This window comes from Panthera onca, chromosome C2, assembly GCF_046562875.1.
Source record: "Panthera onca isolate mPanOnc1 chromosome C2, mPanOnc1 haplotype 2, whole genome shotgun sequence".
NCBI lineage: Eukaryota > Metazoa > Chordata > Mammalia > Carnivora > Felidae > Panthera > Panthera onca.
In genome coordinates this window covers 74847932-74872523 of record NC_138347.1, presented here as the reverse complement: position 1 = coordinate 74872523, position 24592 = coordinate 74847932, and the positions used below count along the sequence as shown (strand labels likewise).

At 38.3% G+C, this 24592-nt stretch overlaps 1 protein-coding gene across 3 annotated transcripts in view; it reads right to left on the bottom strand.

The window, feature by feature from the left end:
• Window positions 1-24592, bottom strand: part of ATP13A4 (ATPase 13A4) — a 124021-nt gene that overhangs the window by 44264 nt on the left and 55165 nt on the right. For all 3 annotated transcript variants that reach the window (XM_078453119.1, XM_078453118.1, XM_078453120.1), the window contains 7 exons: window positions 23898-24032; window positions 19651-19720; window positions 9334-9468; window positions 6660-6830; window positions 5439-5596; window positions 4643-4831; window positions 2071-2132 (listed from right to left, as the gene is read on the bottom strand). In XM_078453119.1, the coding sequence (XP_078309245.1) occupies window positions 2071-2132; window positions 4643-4831; window positions 5439-5596; window positions 6660-6830; window positions 9334-9468; window positions 19651-19720; window positions 23898-24032 (920 nt within the window). The remainder of the gene's footprint in view (window positions 1-2070; window positions 2133-4642; window positions 4832-5438; window positions 5597-6659; window positions 6831-9333; window positions 9469-19650; window positions 19721-23897; window positions 24033-24592) is intronic.

Here is a 24592-nt window from a genome sequence, read left to right as displayed (position 1 = left end):
GCCTTCTAATGGTTCTTGAAGTATCTGGCACATTGGGCAGGAATTTTTGGAAAAGAATTATTAAAGATGAGCTTACCTTTTACAAGAAGATATTTAATAGCCTGTAAGTCAAATGCTGACTTCTACCTAGTATTGAGTAGGTTTTCTCTGATGTTATTAATTAAATTTGGCAATCTTTCTTTTCAAATTTTAAATTTTCCTTTTAGGAAGCAAGAGTAGCAGGCTTAATTAATCAATCAATAACTTAAACATTGTATCAATGTTTTAATTTCAATTTGACAGGTTACATTTATTTCTTTATTTATTTATTTACTTTTTAACATTTATTCATTTTTGAAAGGCAGAGAGAGACAGAGCGCGGACAGGGGAGGGGCAGAGAGAGAGAGGGAGACACAGAAACAGAAGCAGGCTCCAGGCTCCGAGCTGTCAGCACAGAGCCCGACGTGGGGCTCGAACTCACGGACCGCGAGATCACGACCTGAGCTGAAGTCGGCCGCTTAACCGACTTAGCCACCCAGGCGCCCCTGACAGGTTACTTTTAGAAAAGAAAGTTTTGTGAATAAGAGGATGCCTGAATTCAATAAGTGGAAAAGCATTCAAAAGATGGAACATTAAAAAAAAAAAAAGGTGGAACATAGTAAGTTCATTTTAATTAAACATTTGCTGGGCACCTGTTATGTGTGCCCATGTGCCTGGTATAGTGCTACAGCACTAGGAACACAAATATAAATAAAAGACCAACTACTCTCAGGATGCTTACGTATTTGAACAAATACATACATTTTTTGTGGAAGCTGAAGCGGAAACATACAAATGAACAGGAAGACCAGGTCTATATCTAAATCTATGTTTGAGACAAAATGAAAAGAACTTGAGAACGTTTAATATTTATAAGAGTTTCTCCTGTGGACCAAAGTGGCTAGAAGCACTGAAATCTATTTGTTAACCCAGGAAATAGACTTGCTTATAAATAATATTTTCATATGAGAATGTATTACACACATGTAATTAAAATATTTTGTGGATAAATTATAGGTCACCTGCATATAAGAAGAACCACAATGTACCTTTTATGTATTAGATGCTTTTGTGATGGAGGATGTGAGGATACGGGGGAAATACTTTCATTTAAAAAAAAATGTAAAAGTCAGATGGTTCGTGTTCTGTTCGCAAGTGGAGGTAGTGACCAGAAAAAGCGGGGGGGGGGGGGGGTGCAATGTCAGACATGCCCACAAGAGGGCCACACAAGAGAGCCATGCAAATCATACCACCCCGAGCTGAAAATTGCCAAAAAAACGAGTCTTTTCTGGCCAGAAAGGAGGAGTTGCCCTGCACCCAAAAGGTGGAGTTTCCAGAACTGCAATACCAAAGAAAATGAGTGCATTAGCTACGGGTTCACGGCTGCTGCTCTTCCTGAAACTCACTGTGCACAAGTCAGTGCAGTGTTCTCCTTCCAGGCAAACTGAAAGGCTTCAGTTTGTAGAAGGAATGTTACCTCCCTGAGGGACCGTGTCCTGGTATTCTCCAAATCAGGTACACTGGGTCAACTTCAGGCCCCTCACTAATATGCTGACAGCAAATTACAGTTTTAAGATTTTTTTGCAGGGTGCCTGGGTGGCTTAGTTGGTTAAGCATCTGACTTTGGCTCAGGTCATGATCTGGGCTCTGTGCTGACAGCTCAGAGCCTGGAGCCTTCTTTGGATTCTGTGTCTCCCTCTCTCTCTGCCCCTCCCCTGCTCTCTCTCTCTCTCTCTCTCTCCCTCTCGCTTGCTCAAAAATAAATAAACATTAAAAAAATTTAAAAATGGTTTTACAAATCACATCTTAGCAAAGACGCGAAACCCCTCTGTCTCCTAGGTTTGCGAGTGGAATGGGGCAGGGGATAGGGTGTAGGGAGCTATGCATGTTTCAGTAAGACTTGGAAGTGCTCCAAAGAGACATTACATGAAGGCACTCTGGCAACCACTGCTCTGAAGCCAAAATGTCTTCATTATTAATTTTCAGGAGAAAATGCAGAGTATTTTCTCTGGGAAAAGAGAAACTCCAGTGCATTCAGTCCCAGGTACTCACCCACTCCTATCGCAGGGTACGGCTCCCCAGAGATCCAAACCATCCCTTGTTAAGGTGCCTGTCTAAACAGAAACGAGGGCTCGGTTTACTCTGAAGCGACAGCCCATAAGGTATGTTTTAACAGGGAAATATATGTCACAAACACGTTACTGAAATCAGCACCTCAAGGAAGGACACAGTCAGGTGGGAATCCTGGGGTCCTCGGCAGAAGCTTGGACGGCTCCTACCAGTTGTACCAAGCTGGCAATAAAGGAAGAAAACGGTATCTGTCTTACAGACTTCAGAGGCTGGTTGTGAGGATCTAATGGGAAAGTCTTGGTAAGCCTGTAAGAGCTATAAAGTGGGTGAGTCCCAGGTTTTACAGCAGAAGATAAAAGTATGTCATCAGAAATAAGTAATGGGAGTAGACTTTTTCCCTGCTCTAAACAGGTGGTTTGCTCTTTGACACCTGTTAGGTAAAAGAGGGTGCTTTTTGGTATTTCTCTCCGTACAGGATAATGATGAAGAGCTTGGACTCGTTTAAAACACTAGCTGTATGACCTGGGAGAGTTATTTAATCCCTCTGAAACTTGGAGCCCTTACCTGTACAATGTGCTTATAATCGGATGAGGTTATTGTGAACGTCAAATTAGATGATACAAATAAAGTGCTTGATTTAATGTCTGACACAGAGTAAGAGCAAATTATGATAATTACCCCTAATTATTACTTATTTTATGCAAATTCATGTCATAATGATTTGTCCCACCCCTGCTTCTTTTGCCAAGTGCAGGGATGAGATGACCCCACAAATAGAACATTCTTCTTTGTTATGCTAATTGGATCACAAAATAATTCAGAAATGCTGGCAAGAGCCATGTTAGCCTTCTGATCGTGGTAGGTCTCTCTGATAGTCCAGTAACCATGTAATATAGCTCTGATCCTATTACTTTTCTGTCATCAAGAACCTCAATGTCCTGTTTAATGGACACAGGGTTTCCATTTGGGAAGATAGAACAATTCTCAAGATGGATGGCGGTGATGATTGCGCAACAATGTAAGTGCACTTAAAGCCACTTAAAGATGGTTAAAACGGTAAATTTTATGGAATGTTCATTTTGCCACAACAAAAGTAAGAAAAAGGAGAACGACAATTAAAAAAGCAAAAACAGAACCAAAAACCACTCTCAAAGGTACCGCACTGCCTGAAAGGTATGTACAAATGTCTTACCCAGATAGCAAAGGTGTACAAACCTCTCCCATTACTGACGTCTTGCTCTGGTCAAAACCACCGGCTCTATTGCTTTCCTAAATCCACTCATTTGCCCATATTCACCTGCCTATTATACCCTTGTGTTGTATTAATTTTCTATATATTATGATGATTTGACATCTTAAAAAACCTTTCTAAGGAAAGACTCCATCTCCTGGGCTAGCCAATTCTTAGAGATAGTAAGGGACTCCGCGTGCCTTTGACATGCAAACTAATCATCTACCTGGCCCCCTACTCCTCGGGAGGCAATAGTCTGCTGCCTTCATCATCCTGGGGCCAAGGGCCAGAGACCACCCTGCAGCCCAAAGCTCACCCAAATCGTTCAAACTAGCCAGTCATAAGCTGTTTACCCTGCCCTGACCTGCCTTCCCCGTAGAGACCCCAGTAAAGGCCTTGGTCTAGGCATTTCCTCAGATCCCTTATCCAAACTTGCCATTCCTCCCATGGCCCACAGGACTGTGCCTCTCCTTACCAGGAGAACTGTAATGTTAAACTTCTTTCAAAGGCATTGACCTCTCTCTGCAGTCATCAATCCCCTTTATAAATGAAGACCTGGACACAAGACAGCCCATCATCCCTGCCTTACGCTCTCACAGCCCCTACCCTCACTCAGTATAGGCAGACACCAGACCAAAAGAATATATGCAGGAGGAGGTAGAATAAGAGGCTGGTTGGGAATAACTGGCATATAGTCAAGAATAATTTTAAGCAATATACTACAGATGGGAAAATACAGTAAGGATTTGATTGGAGCTTTCCTATAGCCAAGTGCAACTGCCCAAGTAAAATACAGTTAAATAAATCCTTCCCTTTTTAATTCATTCATTATTTATTATGATTAATTATTATTTATTCATAATTATGCATTATTCATTATTATTCATCATTATCATTATTAATTATTTATTTATTCATTATTAAACCAATAAATATTTATTGGGCACTGACTATACGCTAGGCAATATCCTTGACCATGGTAGTGGTCAAGCAGGGACCATAGTGAAGGGTTTAAGTTTTGTTCCTTGTATGTGGTTTTGTCTGGGGAGGGACAGAATGCTACCTTAATTAACTGTGTTTTAGAATACTAGAGCTGGAAGGACTTTCAAAGACCTGCTTATTCAGTACCTACTCTCCCTCTTCTAAACCCTAGAATCTGGAAGCTCAAGAGACGTGCCTTTCCTAGATTACGCATCCAACCAGAGATAAAAGGAAGGCAGATAACACATCCTGTGTTTCCTGCCCCAGAAAAGTGTGAAGCGCCTCTACCCGATGACAACGATGATAAAAATGGCAATGATAATGAGGGTGAAACACACATACCTTGTCAAAGCAGACAAGGTTTAATTGTCCACATACATTGATCCTCTGGGGGCTGATGCAAAAGATGCCTCTCTTCTTCAGCCTCTTCTGGGCATAGATAATGCCTGTGGTCAGAGCAGCAGGTAGAGCAGGAGGGACCGCAATTGTGATGACATCAAGGGCTTTCTTCACCACCTCCTCTGGAGGCTCCTGGGACATAAAGTCACTCTTCAGCTATTACAGGTAAATCAGTCCTGAACAGCGTGGTGCATATGACTTTTTTCCTCCTTTTTGTTTACTTCCTTAGGTCAGATTCCCAGAAATGATATGAGTGGGTCACAAAGTATGCACGGTTTATGGCTCTCATAGATTTTCCAAAGTGCAATGAAACAGTTTGTAATGAGTCATTGCTGCTACCAGCAGAGAACAATGTACAAATTTGCCATGGCCTCACCAACATGGGGTATCCAGGTTTTATTTTCAGCTCCTTATTTAGTAATGCCAAAATACTATGTTACTGGGATAAACATATTCTCAGATCGAAAATGAAAAAATGGTGTAAGAAGTGTAGAAGATGAGAGGCACTGTTGGTAGCTCAGGAAACAGCGACTTGCCCCTCTAGTTCTGATTGTTATAATATTACTTGGGGATCAATCTCTCATATTGGTGAACTGTGAGTACATGTGCAGGTATCAGTGTTTGGCTTTGTTTCCCAGGTTTATAAACCATAGCTGAGATTAAGGTTAACATGCAGAGTATAAATTATACCTCCATGAGTGTTACGTGTGCATGTAGTAAAAGAACAAAAGCAACTTACCCCGTTGAGCACATAGACGCACAAAGTATAGATCATCCCAATGGTTGCTGTCCCTACAAGGCACAGGAGGAACCTGATGGCATCCCTGTAAAGCTTAAAATTCATTGGCTTCGGGTACAGAATGGATCTCACGAGGTCGCCTTTTGCAGTGTTGAATCCTGAAGTAACAAACACACAATCCACATTCTTAGGATGACAAATCTTACTACTAGCACGCTTCTAAGCCTCAACATGGCCTTTGTTTTTCTCTAGAGATATTTCAACAGTGCTTAAACCCAAACACAATTAAAGGATAATTGGGAAGACACCTGAGTGCTAGAATGGAAATATCTTACTTTTTCAGAGCCTATTCCCTTCTGATCTTTCTTCTCTCTACTTTCAAAATCAATGTGACCCAGAGATAGGAAACCACCACACTGGGATCAGAACACAGCCTTGCCCAATATAACTTCATTTTAAGGAAACGACTCACACACACACATACACACACACACACACACGTTACTTGAAATTAAACCATAGGACCCAGTAAATACTGATGGACTTAATTTCTAATACTTTTCAGTGTCAAGTTTTCAATTTCTTTTTAAAAATTTTTTTAATGTTTATTTATTTTTGAGACAGAGGGAGACAGAGCACGAGTGGGGAAGGGGCAGAGAGAGAGGGAGACACAGAATCCGAAACAGGCTCCAGGCTCCGAGCTGTCAGCACAGAGCTCAATGCAGGGCTTGAACCCACAAACCGTGAGATCATGACCTGAGCTGAAGTTGGACGCTTAACCGACTGAGCCACCCAGGCGCCTAAGTTTTCAATTTCTAACCCTGGCTAGAAAAACTTGGGATTTGGGGCTAAAAGATCTAAGTTCTAGACCCAGGTCTTTCAGTGACTAGCTATGTGATTTTTTTTTTTTTAAGTTTGTTCAGATTGTGCTGACCTCAGCCTATTTATGTACGAAGTGGGAACAAGCATCTTTGCTGTGCAGGTTTGATATATAGAGATAGTTTCTAAACTACAAAACATGTTAATAGTAATTATTGTCATAGGTATTTTGTTGACTAAAAGGCATGTGCCATAGTGCAATTCACACTTGAAATATGGAACTTTAATAGGTTTGGTTCGTTATCGAAAGACTATTGCTTACCTAATAGATTTCAGGCACTAGACACACTGAGCAAAAATATTTCATTAAAGTAACATACCAAAGAAGGGATGCTCACTCACCAGTCTGCAGCACCACCGCCCTCACGGTCCCGGAGCACGCTCCCTTAGCTTGGATAACCTCTGTCCCACAGAAAAGGACATGCCTTTTATAGTCGGCTTCACTCTGCGTTTTCCAGGGCATGGAGCTCTCCATCTTGGGCAATGGAGTTTTAGTGACTGGAATACTTTCTCCTATAGAAAACAAACATCTCATTTAAATCACGTATGCACTCACTAGGCATGCGGTGGACGTTTGTTATAAGCCTGCAGGGGGTGGCAGGGACAACCCTAGGTATTAGGGATACAAGGAGATTGTTTTTTAGGAGACTTTTAGTCCCAATAAATAAGAATAATGTATTATAAATACTATAAGTATTGTAACATCCAACAAGGACATTAAAGAAGGCTAGAAATAGCTGTGTAGGGAATAGCAAGTTGTGAGGTCCAGAATGTGGGGCATGGGGAGTGAGGGGCCATGAGACCTGTGCAGGAAACCAAAGCAGGGAAGCCCTAGGTGCACATATTTAAGTGTTTACATGGTTTTTGTAGGCATTAGTGGCAGAAGGGAGTGGGGAGATATTTAAGTGTTTTTTTCAGGAGAGTAATATATTCATGTACGAGAGAGAGTACTCTATCTGCAGTACAGGGAATGGATTGAAGTCTGGTGAGGTTGGAAGCTGGACATCCAGATGGAGAGAACAAAGTCTGACTTATGGCAGCAGGCAGTGAGAGTAAAAGGAAGTCCAGGAGCTGAGAAATAAGAAGGTAAGAAGTTACAAAACTTGGGGAGAGTTTTATATTGGGAGGTCATAGGAACAGAGAAATTCAAAATGGCTTCTTGGTTTCCAACTTGGGGAAATGAGCAGAGGGTGGCATTAGTCATCAACAGAGGGATTATAGGAGGAAGGAAGAGTTGCTTTATGTTCACCATGAGTTGGAGATGTCTTGTGGGATGGCTATGTTGAGACGTCTTGCATTTATTTATTTGAGTCTGGAGTTCAAGGGAGAAGCCTAGACCAGAGACATTTAGTCAAAGTTCACCACCTTACAGGCTATGATTAAAGTCACAGGAGAGAGAAGATTACTGAGGGACCAAGAGTGAGGATAGAAGAGGATAGGACTAGGACATAGCTCTGAGCACTACCAACAATCAGGAGCAGCATGGGCAGGGCGCTATCTTGGACAGTTAGGGAGAAGAGAGTTTTCCAAAAAGAAAGATGGTCAGAATCATCAAAGGCAGCAGAGAGGTCAACAAGAAGAGAAATCTAAAGAATCCATTGGGTTTGGCAATTGGGACATGGGTGACTGCTGCCAGTGACATGGAAGGAGCAGATGGCAGTGGGCTGAAGTGCTAATACAGGGTGGTGAATGACGTTGAGGAAGTAATTAGGGTCTGATCTGTGGAATAAACCTTGTAAAGCCTTCCACTGGCCTTTGAAAAGTGGGCAGTACAAAGTCAGAGATATGTCCCACTGTAGTAGGGCCACTTTTTGCCAGAAGAAAGGTACTTAGCATTGCAGAGGTCCCAGCACTAAAGGAATTTTACAAATCTACGGATTCCTTATATGAAGAAACATGGCCTGCCACGCATTAAAAAAATTGGGGTGGGGGGAGACCATACGCCTGGGTGGCTCAGTCGGTTGAGTGTCTGACTTTGGCTCGGTCATGATCTCACAGTTCGTGAGTTCGGGCCCCATGTTGGGCTCTGTGCTGACAGCTCAGAGACTGGAGACTGTTTCCGACTCTGTGTCTCCCTCTCTCTCTGCTCCTCCCCTGTTCATGCTCTGTTTCTCTCTGTCTCCAAAAATAAATAAACATTAAAAAAACCTTTTTTAATAAAAAAATAAAAAAACATTTTTTGGTAAAGTTACATAGAAGAAAGATACATGTTCTTGTCTCCATTTCATGCCTTCCTGGTCTGTCCTAGAGAAATGGATTCAATTTTGGCTTCAGTGGGAACCACAGTATGTCAATGTGTCTTCTCAGCCCCCTAGTCCATCTGTGAAAAAAACTTTATGATTCTTCTTTATCTTACAGAAATGTTGGCACAACATCTCCTCAAATGTGCACTCGTGAGAACTTGAAGCACTGTGATCTCAAGGTCTCTTCTCTCTGGACCTCAGCTTCCATATCCATGAGATGCAGTGACCTCTAAGGTCCCTCCCTGCTCTAGCAGCATACTACTTAAAAATGAAATTCAATTAGTCCTAAAGTCCCAGTGTGTTTTCAGGCAGCAGATGTGTGACAAATCCTTTGTCGTGAACCTTTTCACATATTCAAGCCAAGGCAGGGAAGAGCTTGGACTTGACCTTCTGGGTTTCAGGATGTCATCAATAGCTTTCATATCTTCCAAGTTTATCAAAAAATATAATTTATGTGAAAATATGGAACATAAAAGTCACAGATGATTTGAAATGTCTAATGATCTCTACAGTCTTTTAAGGTAAAGCGACAGGGTTGCAATAACCTTTGTTCAAGAAGAAAATGCTAAGCACTCAGAAAATTACAACTGTATCAAACATAGGACACAGAAAGCAGCTTTAATTTGAACTCTCCCATCCAGAGCAGGACAGTCAAGTAAGAATTGTGGGAGTGTAATATCCCACAGCAAGCCCCAGCTTTGCCACTGTTGTTCTGATAGAGAAGGAACCTGGGAGAGCTTGCCAAGGCTGTAAGTCGTGAGACAGAACCGTACCTGTCAGCATGCCTTCATCTACCACACAGCTGCCATCAATCAGGATGGCATCGCATGGCATTTGCACTTTGTTCCCCGTCAAAATTAATAGATCTCCGGGTACCAGGAAGCGTGATTCCAGCTCTTGGATTCCAGCTGAAAGTGTGAGATGGCAGAGTCAAGTCAGATTTTTTTCTCACAACAACTAGTCCAACATCTAGCTTAATTGGAAATCAATGAAAAAGCAACGTGGATGGAACTGGAGGGTATTATGCTCAGTGAAATAAGTCAGGCAGAGAAAGACAGATATCATGTTTTCACTCATAGGTGGAATATGAGAAACTTAACAGAAGACCGTGGGGGAAGGGAAGGGGAAAAATAGTTTCAAACAGCGAGAGAGGCAAACCGTAAGAGACTCTTAAATACAGAGAACAAACTGAGGGTTGATGAGGGGGTAGGGGAGAGGGGAAAATGGGTGATAAGCATTGAGAAGGGCATTTGTTGGAATGGGCTGGGTGTTGTATGTAAGCAGTGAATCGTGGGAATCTACTTCTGAAGCCAAGAGCACACTATATACACTGTATGTTAGCTAACTTGAGAATACATTATATTTTTAAAAAAGGAAACTATTCCTCAATGTTGATTCAAAATCTGAGAACAATAAGAGAAAAAAGTAATAAATTGCATAAAATGAAAACAGAGAAAAAACCTAAAGACAAGTTTAGAAAACATATTTGAAATTTACAGTACATTATATTACAAAAGATTAATATTCCTAATATATAAAGAATTCCTGAAAAAAGAGATGTACAGCAAATGACTATAGCAAAATTGCTAGAGATGTTAACAGTTCATACATGCACACACACACACACACACACACACATACGCATAGAGGCATACGCACAATGCAAATGGCATGCTAAACATTTGAAGAGATCTCATTCTTACTCATAATTTAAAAAATGAAAGTTCCTTCCCTCCTACCTACCTTTCTTCCTTTCCTCCCGTCTGCTTTCTTTTACTTTTTTCCTTCCTTGCTCCATCCTAAAGCTAGAGGGGTTAAATAAGATAGGCATCCTTGCAGAAGGTTGGGTGGTGTGGGGTGTGGGGGCAGCCTGCTACAAGTTTTGGAGCCTAAGCAGAATGGACAGGTGTTTACATGACCCGGTGCAGGGTGTCAGAGCCCAAGGAGGGAGAGAAGGGCCACATTGGTGACAGTGGCCTGGTGTGGGATGTTGGAATCCAAGAAGGGTGAAAAAGGGGTCTACATGGAAGTAGGGGAGGGCATCAGTAATGATGGATGTTGGGTTCCGCTCAGCAGGGATTGATAGAATAAGTAGATATAATGAGGCTAATAGGAGTCAGGTTTCTCATAAAGAAAGGAACTTACAAATATAGATGGAAATAAACCTAGAATAAACTCTTTGGTATTAGATTAGAATTAGAGACAACAATGTAAACTGACAGTTTTCAATAGATAAATAGGGAAATAATATAGATGTAAATGTATGTGTATGTAAGAACACGCATATATAAAATACGTTTGCTTATCTTTTGATATACATATATTCACTAATTCTGTTCTCTGGGAGGGCCTGGGAGCAGTGAAACCCCAATAATAATGTGCATATCTAGTGCCCAAATTTTGGTTTCTAAATTCTATTCCTCTCCCCAAAAAGAATCCTTATTCCTTAAGGAAATGGCTGATTATAAGGCTGGGTCAAGAAAAGTATCATATAAGCTAGAACATTTTGTTGCTCAAGGAAATACGGAGAAAGAAAAAACATCAAAACCAATTTAACAGGCTTTCACTGCCTAAATGTGTAACAATTTGAGCATCACAGTAAATAAAGATAAATGAACTATGACCCATCAAATAAAATAGGAATTCATGAGTCCATATGATATAAGCACATGGATGAATAAATGAGGAGAAAGATAGTTTTTTCCTACAGTAACTTTACAATTAATGTAGGAGAAAAGATAAAATTAGAAAATCACCATTTGGCAACCATCAAAGTAATAATTTAGCCAAGAAATAGCAATGGATACTACAACTAGTGGGTAAATTTAATGAGGAGAGTTTATTTATATCATCTCAAAGTATCTCTCAACAAAATATTTATTAATTACAAAGGGGAAAAGAGTAAATTTACAGTGGAGAAACCTGGCAGGTACTATTTAGCAAAGTAATCCAAATTAACATCACCAGTAATAGGACAAATTTAAATTATGTAGCACTTGAGAGGAAGCAACAAGGACATAGCATCACTTCTGTGATATCCAGCCAAAAATGCATAACCTGAATTTAACTATTAGGAAACATCAGACAAATCCAGATTGTGAGACTTTCTACAAAATAATCAGAGTGAAAGGAATCAAAGTCATGAAAATCAAGGGAAGATTGAAAAATAAAGAGATATGTTGAACAACACCATTGTGTGATCCCAAATCCTTTTCTATTAAGAACATTATTAACCACTGGGAAAATTCAAATAGGGTCTGAGTATCAGTTTCTATTAATATATCAATATTAACTTCCTGATATTAACGGCTACACTGTCATTTATGTAGAAGAACGTCCTTGTCTTTAAGAAACACACACTAAAATAGGTAAGAGTCATGGAGCCTTAGTTTGGCAACTTACTCTCAAATTGCTCAGGGAAAAAGTTATTTGAACTATTCTGGCAACTTTTCTCTAAGAGTCAAGTTATTCCCTTAAAAAAGAAAAAATAAATAAACATATACATATAACATTGCCCATCTATCTAATTAGAAAAATCTAAAAGTTTGCCGGCATAGTCCGTTGACAAGGCCATGAAGACACAGGCACTCTCACAATTTCTGGTGCAAATGCAAGTTGGTACCATCTCCATGGAAAGAAATTTAGCAATATGTACCTAGCAAAAGTACATACACACATCCATCCTTTAACTCAGCAATTTTACTTCTTGAAATCAATGCCAAAGACAAACTGGTGGCAATATGAAAAGACATATGCACAACAAGCCTTTTTACTTCAGCACTATCTGTAATAGTAAAAACTAAAAAACAACAATAAAAAACATACTTCAATAGAGAATTGGTTGAATAAACAATGGCTCCGCCATACACAAGAGTACTATACAGCTGAAATCACACACGAAAACTATTTCTTTATCCCATTATGAAAGACTCTCTATGAAACACAGTTAAGTATATAAATACACCTGAAACTAATATAGCATTCTATGTCAACTATACTTCAATTAAAATAAAGCATGTAAAACATACACACCAGGAAATGTAAGTTAAATGTGTATGGTATATCCCTGTCATCTAAACAGCAGCATAAATATATATAATCTTCTGGATACATGCGATACAGATATGGATATTATATATAACTTTTGTATCCGTTAAATGTAAGAATAAATCAAAAGCAAACAAAAATGATTCCTATAGAGATTATACAAGGTAGATAAAGAGGGATAGGAGCCTGACTCTCCCAAATGTCTTGTCTTATGGATTTAAGACCTTTAAGATCTTTTGAACCATGCAGATAGTTTATGTAATCATAATACACATTTTATCTAATTTATAATTTATACATTATATATATAATTTTATTAAATTTATACATTTATATTTTATACAATATATATTTGTGTAATATCTACATAAGGGAATACAAAAAACAAATTTGAAAAGCTAACACTAAAAACCTAAGGCAAAATGAATGGGATGACCCTATCAAATTGTTGACATAAACAGAGAAGAATCATTTTGAGTAACTCTGAAACATAATTTTTTTTTTTAAAAATGTATAATTTGTACATTTGAAATGGCATATCATAAGTGGGAGAAAAGAAGAATTCCAACAAAACATGAAATTGTTTTTAGGAATTACATTCCCGCAGGGTGTCTTGGTTTGCTATTCTAAGATTAGTGTGTATAAGGAACAGAGCAAATGAGTAATTTGTTGCTATCATTGAGAATCAGGACACTTGAGATAGAGAAAGGAGAGACAATCAACAATCAACAATCAACAATCAACAAAGTTAAGTAAAAAGCCCATAGCTCTAAACTTGAATTAGAAAGGCCAGTATGAACTCATAATGTATTGTATCTTTAAGAAATTATTTCCTGGGTGCCTGGGTGGCTCAGTCAGTTAAGTGCTGACTTCGGTTCAGGCCATGATCTCGCGGTTCGTGAGTTCGAGTCCTGCGTTGGGCTCTGTGCTGACAGCTCAGAGCCTGGAGCCTGTGTCGGATTCCATGTCTCCTTCTCTCTCTGCCCCTCCCCTGCTCACACTCTGTTTCTCTCTCTTTCTCAAACATAAATAAACATTTAAAAAAAGAAATAAATTATTTCCTACATCTGTCTCCTAAAAAGGCCTAGCAACAGTGACTAACACGTAGAAACGAGCACTTCCAGTGCACTGTTTGAGGTCTCTAACTACCATTAATTACTAAGAGCTCTTTGGAAAAATGGATGTGTCCAGGTTTAGAGCAGAACTGTTCCAGATGAACGTGGAATATCATACCATATCAGAAAGCAATAAAATTTTCAAAGACTGCTGAAGTCATGGCAAAAGAATTCAGAAGCCAACCTGAGGAGGCACTCAACGGCCAAAGATGAGACAATTTGAGCACAATAAGAATAAAAATTGCCATGGAGAGAAATATACCAACAACGTTTAACATTATACATCCATATTGACTCTAAAAAAAAAATTCTTTGGATAATGCTAGAGGATCAACCCATTATTTTGAAAGCTGGTACATAAAAAAAAAATAATCAAATATTAATCTTTTATTTCTTAAACAAACTGAATCTCAGGGTAATGAAATAGTTGAGGAGGGTTTTTCTTTACTGAACTATTACGCTTAGTATGTGAAGATGGTATGATACAAGTAGAAATTTCAAACTCCTAATGAAATAGTAAATCTAGGTCATAAACATTTGTTTGCTAATGTCACAAAAAGAAGATAATCAGATAGTATGCACCTCCCATTTTAGAAGTTCACAATATCAGAGTGCCTGGGTGGCTGAGTTGGTGAAAGGTCTGACTCTTGATTTCAGCTCAGGATGATCTCACCATCCTGAGATTGAGCCCCACATCTGCTCTGACAATGTGGAGCCTTCTTGAGATTCTCTCTCTCTCTCTCTCTCTCTCTCTCTCTCTCTGCCTCTCCCCTGCTCATGAGTTCTCTCTCTCCTTCGCTCTCAAAATAAATAAATAAACTTAAAAAAAAGTTCACTATATCAACTATAAAGTATTCTTGCCAAAAACTCAAGCCTTGGATCTAACTACCAATTTACAGGAATTGCAAGCAATAGAAAATCAAGTTAAATAATTTTATGAATATGCAATCAACATAACCCAAACTGTAGAACCCACAGGATGAAGCACTTCCTTTCTTCAACAACAACAAAAAAATGTGCAAGGAAAATGTAAGATATGGAGGAGGGAATGTGTAGTTAAAATAAACTTGAGACTTGGGGCCCCTGGGTGGTGTAGTTGGTTAAGCATCTGACTCTGGATTTGGGCTCAGGTCATGATCTCACAGTTTGTGAAAGTCGGCTCCATGCTGACAGTGTGGAGCCTGCTGGGAATTCTCTCTCTCTCTCTCTCTCTCTCTCTCCAATGCTCTATCTCTCTAAAAATAAGCATTTAAAAAATTATTATAAAAAATAAACTAGAGGAGACTAACCAATCATTTGCAGTATGTGGACTTTATTTAGATCCTGATTTGAAGATGTATATACATGTATAAACACACACTGGTGACTCAACTAAGAAAGTTTGAATACTTCTATATAATTGATTTTTTAAATTATGGAGCTACTTTATTTTTTTTAGGTAAAGAAATTTAAAAGGAATTGTTATATTTTGCATATATACTGAATTTTTTTCAAATGAAATCACGTGATATCTGGAATAGCAACAAAATAAATCTAGAGTGAAGGAGGTAGTAAGACAGTTGGAAAAAAAAAGATTCAATGAGCTGATAATCATTGATTCTGAGTGAAAGCTACATGGGTGTCATTATTGTATTCTCTCCATTATTGTCTGTATGCGAAATGTTTCATCATAAAAAATTAAGCAAGAAAATGACCAGGTTATTTTTAAAAGGTCAAGATTCACTTCCAGCCAAGAAGTAGTAAAAAAGAACAGATTTATCTTCCCACCAGAAACAACCAAACCCATACAAAATATGTGAAACAATGGTTTTGGGGCACTGAACATAAGCAACAAAAGACAGAAAACAAGTGAAGGTGCCTTGCAATTGCTTAGCTTACTGCCTTTAGAGACTTCCCAGGCCACTGTGCAGGGAAGGGGAACCCAGACAAAATCCAGAGGTCTCTATGAGTTCAGAATACAGACCCAAGAGTGCTTAGAGATGAATCATCACATGCATTTGAGGAAACTACTGGCAAATGAACAATTGAACATTTACATTTAAAAATACCATTCACAAGACCATCAAAATCATGAAATATTTAGGAATGAATCTTAGAGAGAATGTGTAAGGCCCACACACCAAAAACTGTGAAATATTGCTGAGAGAAAGAAGACCAAATTAACCAAAATCAAATAAATGGAGAGACATACTATGTCCATAGGTCAGAAGACTCAAATTTATTAATATGTCAACTTTCCACAAATTGATCTACAGATTTCACACAATCCTAATCAAAATCTCATCATGGTTTTTTTTGTTGTTGTTAGAAATTGACAGGATGATTCTAACAGTCCTATGAAAATGCAAAGGGCCCAATATCACCAAAGCAACTCTGAAAAAGAGAACAAAGTTGGATGACTACATTATGCTATTTTAAGACTAATTATAAAGCCACCTTGTGGCTTTGGTATAAAGACAGACAGATCAGTAGAATAGATAGAATAGGGAGTCTAGAAACAGATCCGCCTGTATAAGAACAACCGATTTTTTACCAAGATGCAAAGGCAACTGAGTGAAGAAAGGATAGTCTTTTCAACAAATGATATTGGAACATTTGAATGTCTATTTGCAAAAAAAAAAAAAAAAAAAAAAAAAAAAAAATGAACTTCAATCTTTAAAAAAATTCAAAATACAATATAGATCTAAATAAGAAACCTAAAACTATGAACATTCTAGAATCCAATGTAGTTTTTGTTTGTTTGTTTCTATTAATCTCTGAGGGAGACTAAAAACCAGAACCTTTACCTGTCTATCATGAATTTAACGTTATCTGATATGACTGGCCGTTATAAATTATGAGTTTCCAACAAGATTCAATTATCAAGTAGAAGAGTTATAAACAAAATAAGACTCAATCAGATTTTTAAAATCCAAGTGAATTTTAAGAACATTTTTCTCATCTCCCAACATGTCTTCCCAATTTTGTCATTCTGTTGTCTGTTCCTCATTGTACATCAAAGACCTCAGGCGAAGTTTTTTTTGTGATCATTAACAGACAAGAAAGAATCCCAAATATTTCATGGTTTTAGATCCTGGCTTAAAAGGGTCCCAGAATGACCGTGAAGAAGAAAAGCTTCACAGCAGGCAGAACTTTACTTATTACATTAATTTTCCTATTGTGCCTGAAAGGAGAAATAACTAGAAGACCAGATCGATACTAATTTACAGTAGGAAGCAAAGGATTGTCCTGAAAGATTGAAAGTATATTTGTCCATTAGAATCCTCATTAATGATGTCTAGTCTGGAGGAGGCCTTTTACACCTGGAGAAAAACAGAAACAAAAACAATACATTCATGGTTATCAGCTAGCCACCAAGGACTTCACCGATTGTCTCATGAAAGGAATATAGTGGCAGTGTTGCTGATTATTTATGAGTTCAAAGACGTGTTCTTCCACTCACCAAAGCTAAGTTGGTTATAAACCCTGCTAAGCACCCAATTTGCCAGCAGCAACCCCAAACTCTTAGCCACCATAAGTAAATAAAGCTAAGCAAACAGCCTGGTTTTTGCTACCAATTGTTCAAACAAAAACACGGCACTTAATTTAATCTGAATGTGGCTTTTTTTCTCTCTCATGAAGGACATTCCCCTTTTGGAAAGAACCCCATCACTTGGAGGTCTGAGAGGAAGGGTGACAGGGGGCATCACCCTGCATTCTATGTAACATTATGATCCTGGGACCCAAATCGTTTCTGTTTGGGCTACAAATTTTATGGCTTTTTGTTGCTTGTCTGGGTGATAGAAAAGTATGCATTGTAGTTGTTAATTATAGCCCTCTCTCCTCCTGAGAACCAGGTGTGTTCCAACCTAAGGGTTGGATAAAGAAAGACTAGAATTTTGCCACCAGGTTATATTCATAATTACTATCCCATTTTGAAAACTATGGATTATTTCTTGATGAAATGAGTTATTCAGACTATTCAGTCCTTTAGGAAAGTGTCCTACTTGTACTCCCCAACTTCATATGCAACAAAGTTGTTAAATATTGTTAAATCTGTTCAATCTACCCTAACCTTTAACAAATTTCCCAAATGTGGGGGATTTCCAAGGAAGGTACCAGCTTGTAACCCTTCATTTTGCAAAGGATGTCTCATGTTGGGATGAGCACTGGGTGTTGTATGGAAGCAAATTGGACAATAAATTATACTTAAAAAAAATAGCACTCTTTCTAAAAATTAAATATTATAGGTTATATAAAATACATCTAAATAAAACTTTTAAAATTGAAAAAAAGAAAATAACCAATATTTCCCATTGTATGGTTATAAAAATACATTTTCAAATAAAAAATACCTCACATCAATTTATTGAGTAAATATTCATTAAGAATTTATGTATTAAGCACTTATTTACATTAGGACAGCACAGAAAAGCTTGATAACCTTGGATTAGACAAAGATTTCTTAGATCTGACACCAAAAGCATGATCCACAAGAGGAAAATTTGATAAACTGGACCTTAACAAAAGTAGAAATATCCACCCTTTGGGAGACACTGTAAAGAGAATGGAAAGCTAAGTCCCAGAGTGAGAAAAAGATATTTGCAAGGCATCTTTGTGACAAAAGATTTGTATTCAGAATACAGAAAGAAATCTCAAAAGTCAATTAATAAAAGTGAATCTAGCAGCACAAAAATTTTAACTTCACCAAAGAAAATACATACGTAGAAAATAAGCACTTGAAAAAGTGGTCAGTGCCATGAGTCATTGAGGAAATGCAAATTAAAATTACAATGAGATATTATTACACACCTGTTAAAAATGGCTGAAATTAAAAAGACTGAGCATACCAAGTGCAGATAAGAGTATGGGGCAACTGCAGTTCTCATACACTGCTGTTAAGAATGTAAAATAGTACAAACACTTTCTAAAACAATTTCGCAGTTTCTTAAAAAGTTAAACACTTACCTGCCATATGACCTAGCCATTTCGCACTTTTGTATTTTCTTTTTCTTCTTCTTTTTCTTTTTTTAAATGTTTATTTATTTTTGTGAGAGAGACAGAGAGCAAGCAGGAGAGGGGCAGACAGAGAGGGAGACACAGAATCCGAAGCAGGCTCCAGGCTCCGAGCGGTCAGCACAGAGCCTGACGCGGGGCTCGAACTCACAAACCGCGAGATCATGACCAGAGCCAAAGTCGGTCACTTAACGGACTGACCCAGCCAGGCGCCCCACAGTTATGTATTTTCCCATAAGAAATGAAAGTGGATGTCCATGCAAAAACTTGTACACAAATTTTCATAGAGGCATTATTTATAATAGCCCAATACTAGAAACAACCCAAATTTCCATCAGTAGGTGAATGGGTGTACAAACTAGTCTATCCATACACTGGGACTCTACTCAGAAATAGAAAGGAATAAACTATTGATATACTTAATAAAATAGATGCATTTTAAAATAATTAACTTTGATTCCAGTAAAATTAACCCAAAATATCTTATAAAAGACAAAAAATGCCCACTGTACAATGCCATTTATATAAAATTCTAAACACGCAAGGCAGTTGCTTGAGGATGGGGTTGGGTAGGGAGAGGTTACAGACAGAAGGAACTTTTGGGGGCAATGGATAGTCATTATCTTTATTGTGGTAATAGTTTCATAGATAGTTACAAGGATGTACATAAGTCAAAATCTATCAAATTGTATCCTTTAAATATGTTCAGCTTATTGTATGTCAATTTTACCTCAGTAAAGTTCTTTTTAAGGTGAAAACATCTCAAGTCCTTCATTCCTTTAAGTAAGTGCACCAGAAACACACACACACACACACACACACACACACACACACACACGAAGAGGAAAGTAGTAGCAACAACCAGGAATACAAGTTTAAATCCCGTTTTGATTCCTTATGAACAACACACAGATCTAAAATAATGAGACTTACCTCTTCTCCCACATACAGAGACTGTAATGCTATTATGTGACTCAACTAGGTGGTGGAGCTTTACAGATTGCTGAAAAAGAAGAAAGGAAAATGGGAAAAAAGGCTTTTCTACTTGAGGAGAAGTCCCAGGTATTAATTCAGTAAAGTGCTAGTCTCTTTAAAGATAGAGCACTGACTTGTTCCCAACTGAATGCACTGGCTAAAAATGAAAGACCAAGCAGCCTATTAGTTACCTGAAAAGTCATTCAACTTGCTGTGCTGTTCACCAGCAGTAAGAAGTATGTGTTCTTGGATAGAAAGAAATTTCCCAGCATGCTCTGTTCACTCAAAGTAGTTTTTGATGACCATAAATTTGTATTTAGTTCTTTCAGCAGAGAACATCAAGAACTTGAGTCATTCAAGATAAATGTTCATACCTAAATAGCTTTGAGAGCTAAGCAATATCTCAGTTTTGAGTTATTCCACATCAGAGTTCTTAATCTGTAACTTTATGAGGAGTTTTAGTGGTGCCTACTATTCCTCATAGTATACATTGTTTTAATATATGAAATACACAGGACGTTGACAGTGAATCAATAAGAGGATAAAAAAGAAAAACACAATAAAATTACATTTGATTTCACAGTTTTAAAGAAAGTGTTGTGTAAAAGAGGGGTTCCTGGGTGGCTCAGTAGGTTAAGTGGCCGACTTCAGCTCAGGTCATGATCTCAAAGATCGTGGGTTCAACACCCGCGTCGGGCTCTGTGCTGACAGCTCAAAGCCTGGAGCCTGCTTCGGATTCTGTCTCCCTTTCTCTCTGCCCCTCCCCCACTCACGCTCTGTCTCTGCCTCTGTCTCTGTCTCTCTCTCTCTCTCAAAAATGAATAAACATTTTTAAAAAAGAAAGAAACTGTTGTGTAAAAGAACTATCTGTTTCTAGGGGTTAAAACTCCTAATCATCTAGTGTATTCATTTTTTTTCTTCTGATTTTGCCATTTATGACACCGCCTAAACCTTCTAGCATAAATCATTTATAAATCTGATTAATATGTCCTAAGAACAATTAATAGAGTAACACATAGTGAAAGACTGTTTTGCTATTAATGTATCCTTTTATTCATTTTTTCATCCACTCAGCATTTATTACACACACTCTGTGTCAGGGACTATGCTAAGAGGTGGGGATAGAATGTTCAAAAAAAAAAAAAAGAAAAAGAAAAAAAAAGATATAGTTCTTACTAGCAAGGAATTTACAAACCACTGGGAGAAATATATTTATCAAATAGTCACAAACGTAAATGTATCATTACAATCAATAATTAAAAAAAAAAAAGGTATGCTTTTGGAGCATATACAGCCCATAGAAGCAATAATAGAAAACTTCCCTAAATAAGTGACTTTGAATCAAATCGGTTGTTGCATCTATGAGTCTCAAACTCAAAAGAAATGTTTGGGCTGGAAATATATACAAATTTGAAAGTCATTTTAGAACTCATTGGTATATACAGCTATCAGAACAGTGAAGAATCTCTCAATATACATACATGAAAAGGCCATGAAGACATACTATTATGAATAATAATAAAGCAAGTTTGGAGATTACATAATGATGCTACCTTTTACATAAGAAAGAAGGAAAAACAAGGTTCATATATTTGCATTTGCTTGACTTGCCTAAAAATTTCTTCTGAAGAAAACACAAGAAATAAATGTGGTTGCACAAGTGGAGGGGAAGAGAAAGATAGAACATACATTGTATATGCGGTAGAGTATACATTGTATAGTTTGCATATTGTTTTGCTTTTGAGACACTGCCTCCCCCACAAAAGGCCACTAGAGGAGGATGAACTATAAAAAAGATTGAAAAAGAGCAACTAGAGAGGATGGAGAGTGTGTTGTCTCTGAAGTCTCAGGGAAAGAGTGCTTCAAAAAGAAGCAACGGAGCAGTTAACTATCAATTGCAACTGAGAAGTTTAATAAAAGCTGCAGCGTGAAAAAAAAAAAAAAAGTGTCCGCGGTAGGAGGGAGACCATGAAATCAACAAACAAAAGACCAAAAGTCCAATAAAAATTAATGAAGGACACAAATACAGTTCACAGTGAAAGAAATGCAAATAGCTTAGGACATGAGCAAGTGCTCAACTTGTAATAGAAAACATGCTGTTGAAGTTATGCAATTCTATTGTCACTTATATTGGCAAAGATAAGGGAAACCAACACTCCTCTACTGTTGGGAGGAGTGTAAATTAGTATTACTTGTTTAAGATGCCTTTTGAGGATGCCTATGAAAACAATATACCTAGTTTATAATTAAGTAATTTCAGGTATAAAAATTTTATGTCTCTATGTCAATATATATAAGCACACATATGTATACTTGTTATATCCATATGCATGTGTAATATAAATACACATAATTTATATATATTTATAAACACACATATATGTGGATGTGTAAAAAGATACATGTGCAAGAATTGTGATTGTTTTAACAGCAAAAGACTAGAAATAATCTAACTATCCATCAACATCAGACTGGTTTAAAAAATTATGGTGCATCTAGAGAAAACATATTTGGGCAGACATGAAAGATATTTAACATATATTAGGTGGAAAATGGGAGCGAGCGCACAACAGTGCACATAGTGTTTCCATTTGTGTGAAACAAATTAGTGCCTGTGTGTTTAATACTGCTCAAGGTCATAGAACTTTTGGTCTCAGTGAATGCCTTTGGAAAGGGAACCTGGATACTGGGAGATCCAAACTGGGAGGGATATTTACTTTTTATTTATACCGTTGTGTTCTATTTGAACTTTTAAAAAATCATGTGCATATATTACTCTTTCTATTAAGAAAAAAATAACTAGTTTAAAAAAAGGAAGTTTTTAATTTTTATTTTAAAAAGTTTATGTATTTATTTTGAGAGACAGTGAGAGAGCGCGCATGTGAGCAGGGGAAGGGCCGAGAGAGAGGGAGAGAGAGAATCCCAAGCAGGCCCCAGGACCAGCTCAGAGCCCAACACCGGGCTCAATCCCACGAACCGTGAGATCATGAACTGAGCCGAAATCAAGAGTCAGATGCCCAACTGACTGAGTCACCCCAGGCGCCCCTTAAAAAGGAATTTTTAAAAAAAATGTTATAACCACCTATGGCCTTAAGATTATAGTGGTGATCTTAACAAGAGTTCTCTAATGGAGTCACCAGAGAGGAAATCAGGTCAGTATAGTGAGAAGAGACCAGGAGATCAATAAGTGACAAAAGCACACATAAAGAAGTTTTGCTGTAAAAGGGAGAAGAGAGGTAGAGTGGTAGCTACAGGTGGAAGCGGGGTAAAAAGAAATGGTTGCTTCCTTACTTGAGCACATTTAAATGCTAACAGAAAGGCCCTTGGGGGAGGGAGTGAGGAGGTCATTGAAGGACCACAGAAGCACCCTGAGCAGGTCAGAGAGGGTGCTTTGGCAAGCACAGGCAGGGGCCCTTTCTCCTCCATAACGGGAGAGCAGGGCGGGTGGGAGGCAGAAACAGAGTCCTTTGACAGTTGGAGAGTGGGGAGTTGAGCAAATTCCTGTCTTCTGGCTTCTATCTTCCTTGTGGAACAAGTGGTGAGATTATCTGCTGAATTAGAGAAGTGGACTATGAGATGAACAGGAGATCTCTCTCATGGAGAAATATTTGGTGTGAATTCTTAATTTTGAGAATGGGACAGTGCATTGACCAGGGACCTACAGAAAGCTTGCCCAGATAAGGATGGAATTCATGGATTTAGAGTGTCATCAACCAATCTGTTCTACAGGACTTTTTCCCAACGGCACCTAGATCCCCTGGCGTGGGTATAAAGAAAGCCTAGTGTTGGACTCAGGCTTTGACAAATAAGTACTGACCAACTAGAAAAGGCAAAGAGTCATTATGAAACAGACCCTTCCACCTTGCACCCTCTCCCATCATCTTCAAGATTCGACAGTATTCTCTGTACATATTTTTTCACTTATGCACAATTCATAGATATTTGTAAATTCCTCTGGCTGATCAGCCTGAATAAACTAAAGAGAGGAGGAAAAATAACTTGGAAGGTTAGGAATCAGGATGTAATAGAAGGAAAAGGACTAACGTTGTTGAGTATCAATATTTGTGCTAGATATTTACAAACTTGGTCTCATTTATTGTGGAGTGGGCAATGGCTATTTCCTGATTCTTCTTTCTAACAGTATTTCAATAAAGGTCCTACTGTTCCCTTTCTGTGGCCACAAGATTGGTGGGGGAAAAACTCACCTCTCTGAGATCATATACCGTCAACGCTATGGACGTGATGGACATGATTATGATGGCAAAAGCATATTCCTTATAGTCTTCACTAAACCACAAACAGACACTGAAGAGTTGAAATATGTAAAATGGATTTAAAACCTGTTGGCAGACACAAAAACAGGAAGGCAATGGGGATATTTAGTCTTCGCCCTGAGCTACTCATTGACTTGTTTGCTTTCAAAAGCCTCTCTGTGACACCAACCACCCCATACAATATTCTCATTCTTACTGTATTTATTCAGCAATTGTCACGTGCCAGACACTGTGCTTAGCAACTTTACCTGAATTTTCTCATTTAATTTCCATAATTACCTTATTACCCAGAAGCTTTTACTTATCTCCATTGCAAAGATGGAGAAGCTGAGCCTCAGATCTCGAGATCTGAGACATGAGATTCTTGAGAAACTTGCTGAAGGTCACACAGCTGCAACAAATCACAGAGTAGGCCTTGAACCCGGGGAGCTGACCCTGGAGCACTTACTTTTAATCACTGCTGCACCTTATCATTCACAAAGTAGTGTCTCGTGGGTCCTCATGATGACCATCACAAGGGTGTAGGGTGTGGATACTATGAGGTTTAGTTCACATGTACTGGCCCTCAGAAGGGTGAAGTTTTAGTTCAGGTTTACGGAGTTAAAATGCTCTCGAGTCTGTTGTTC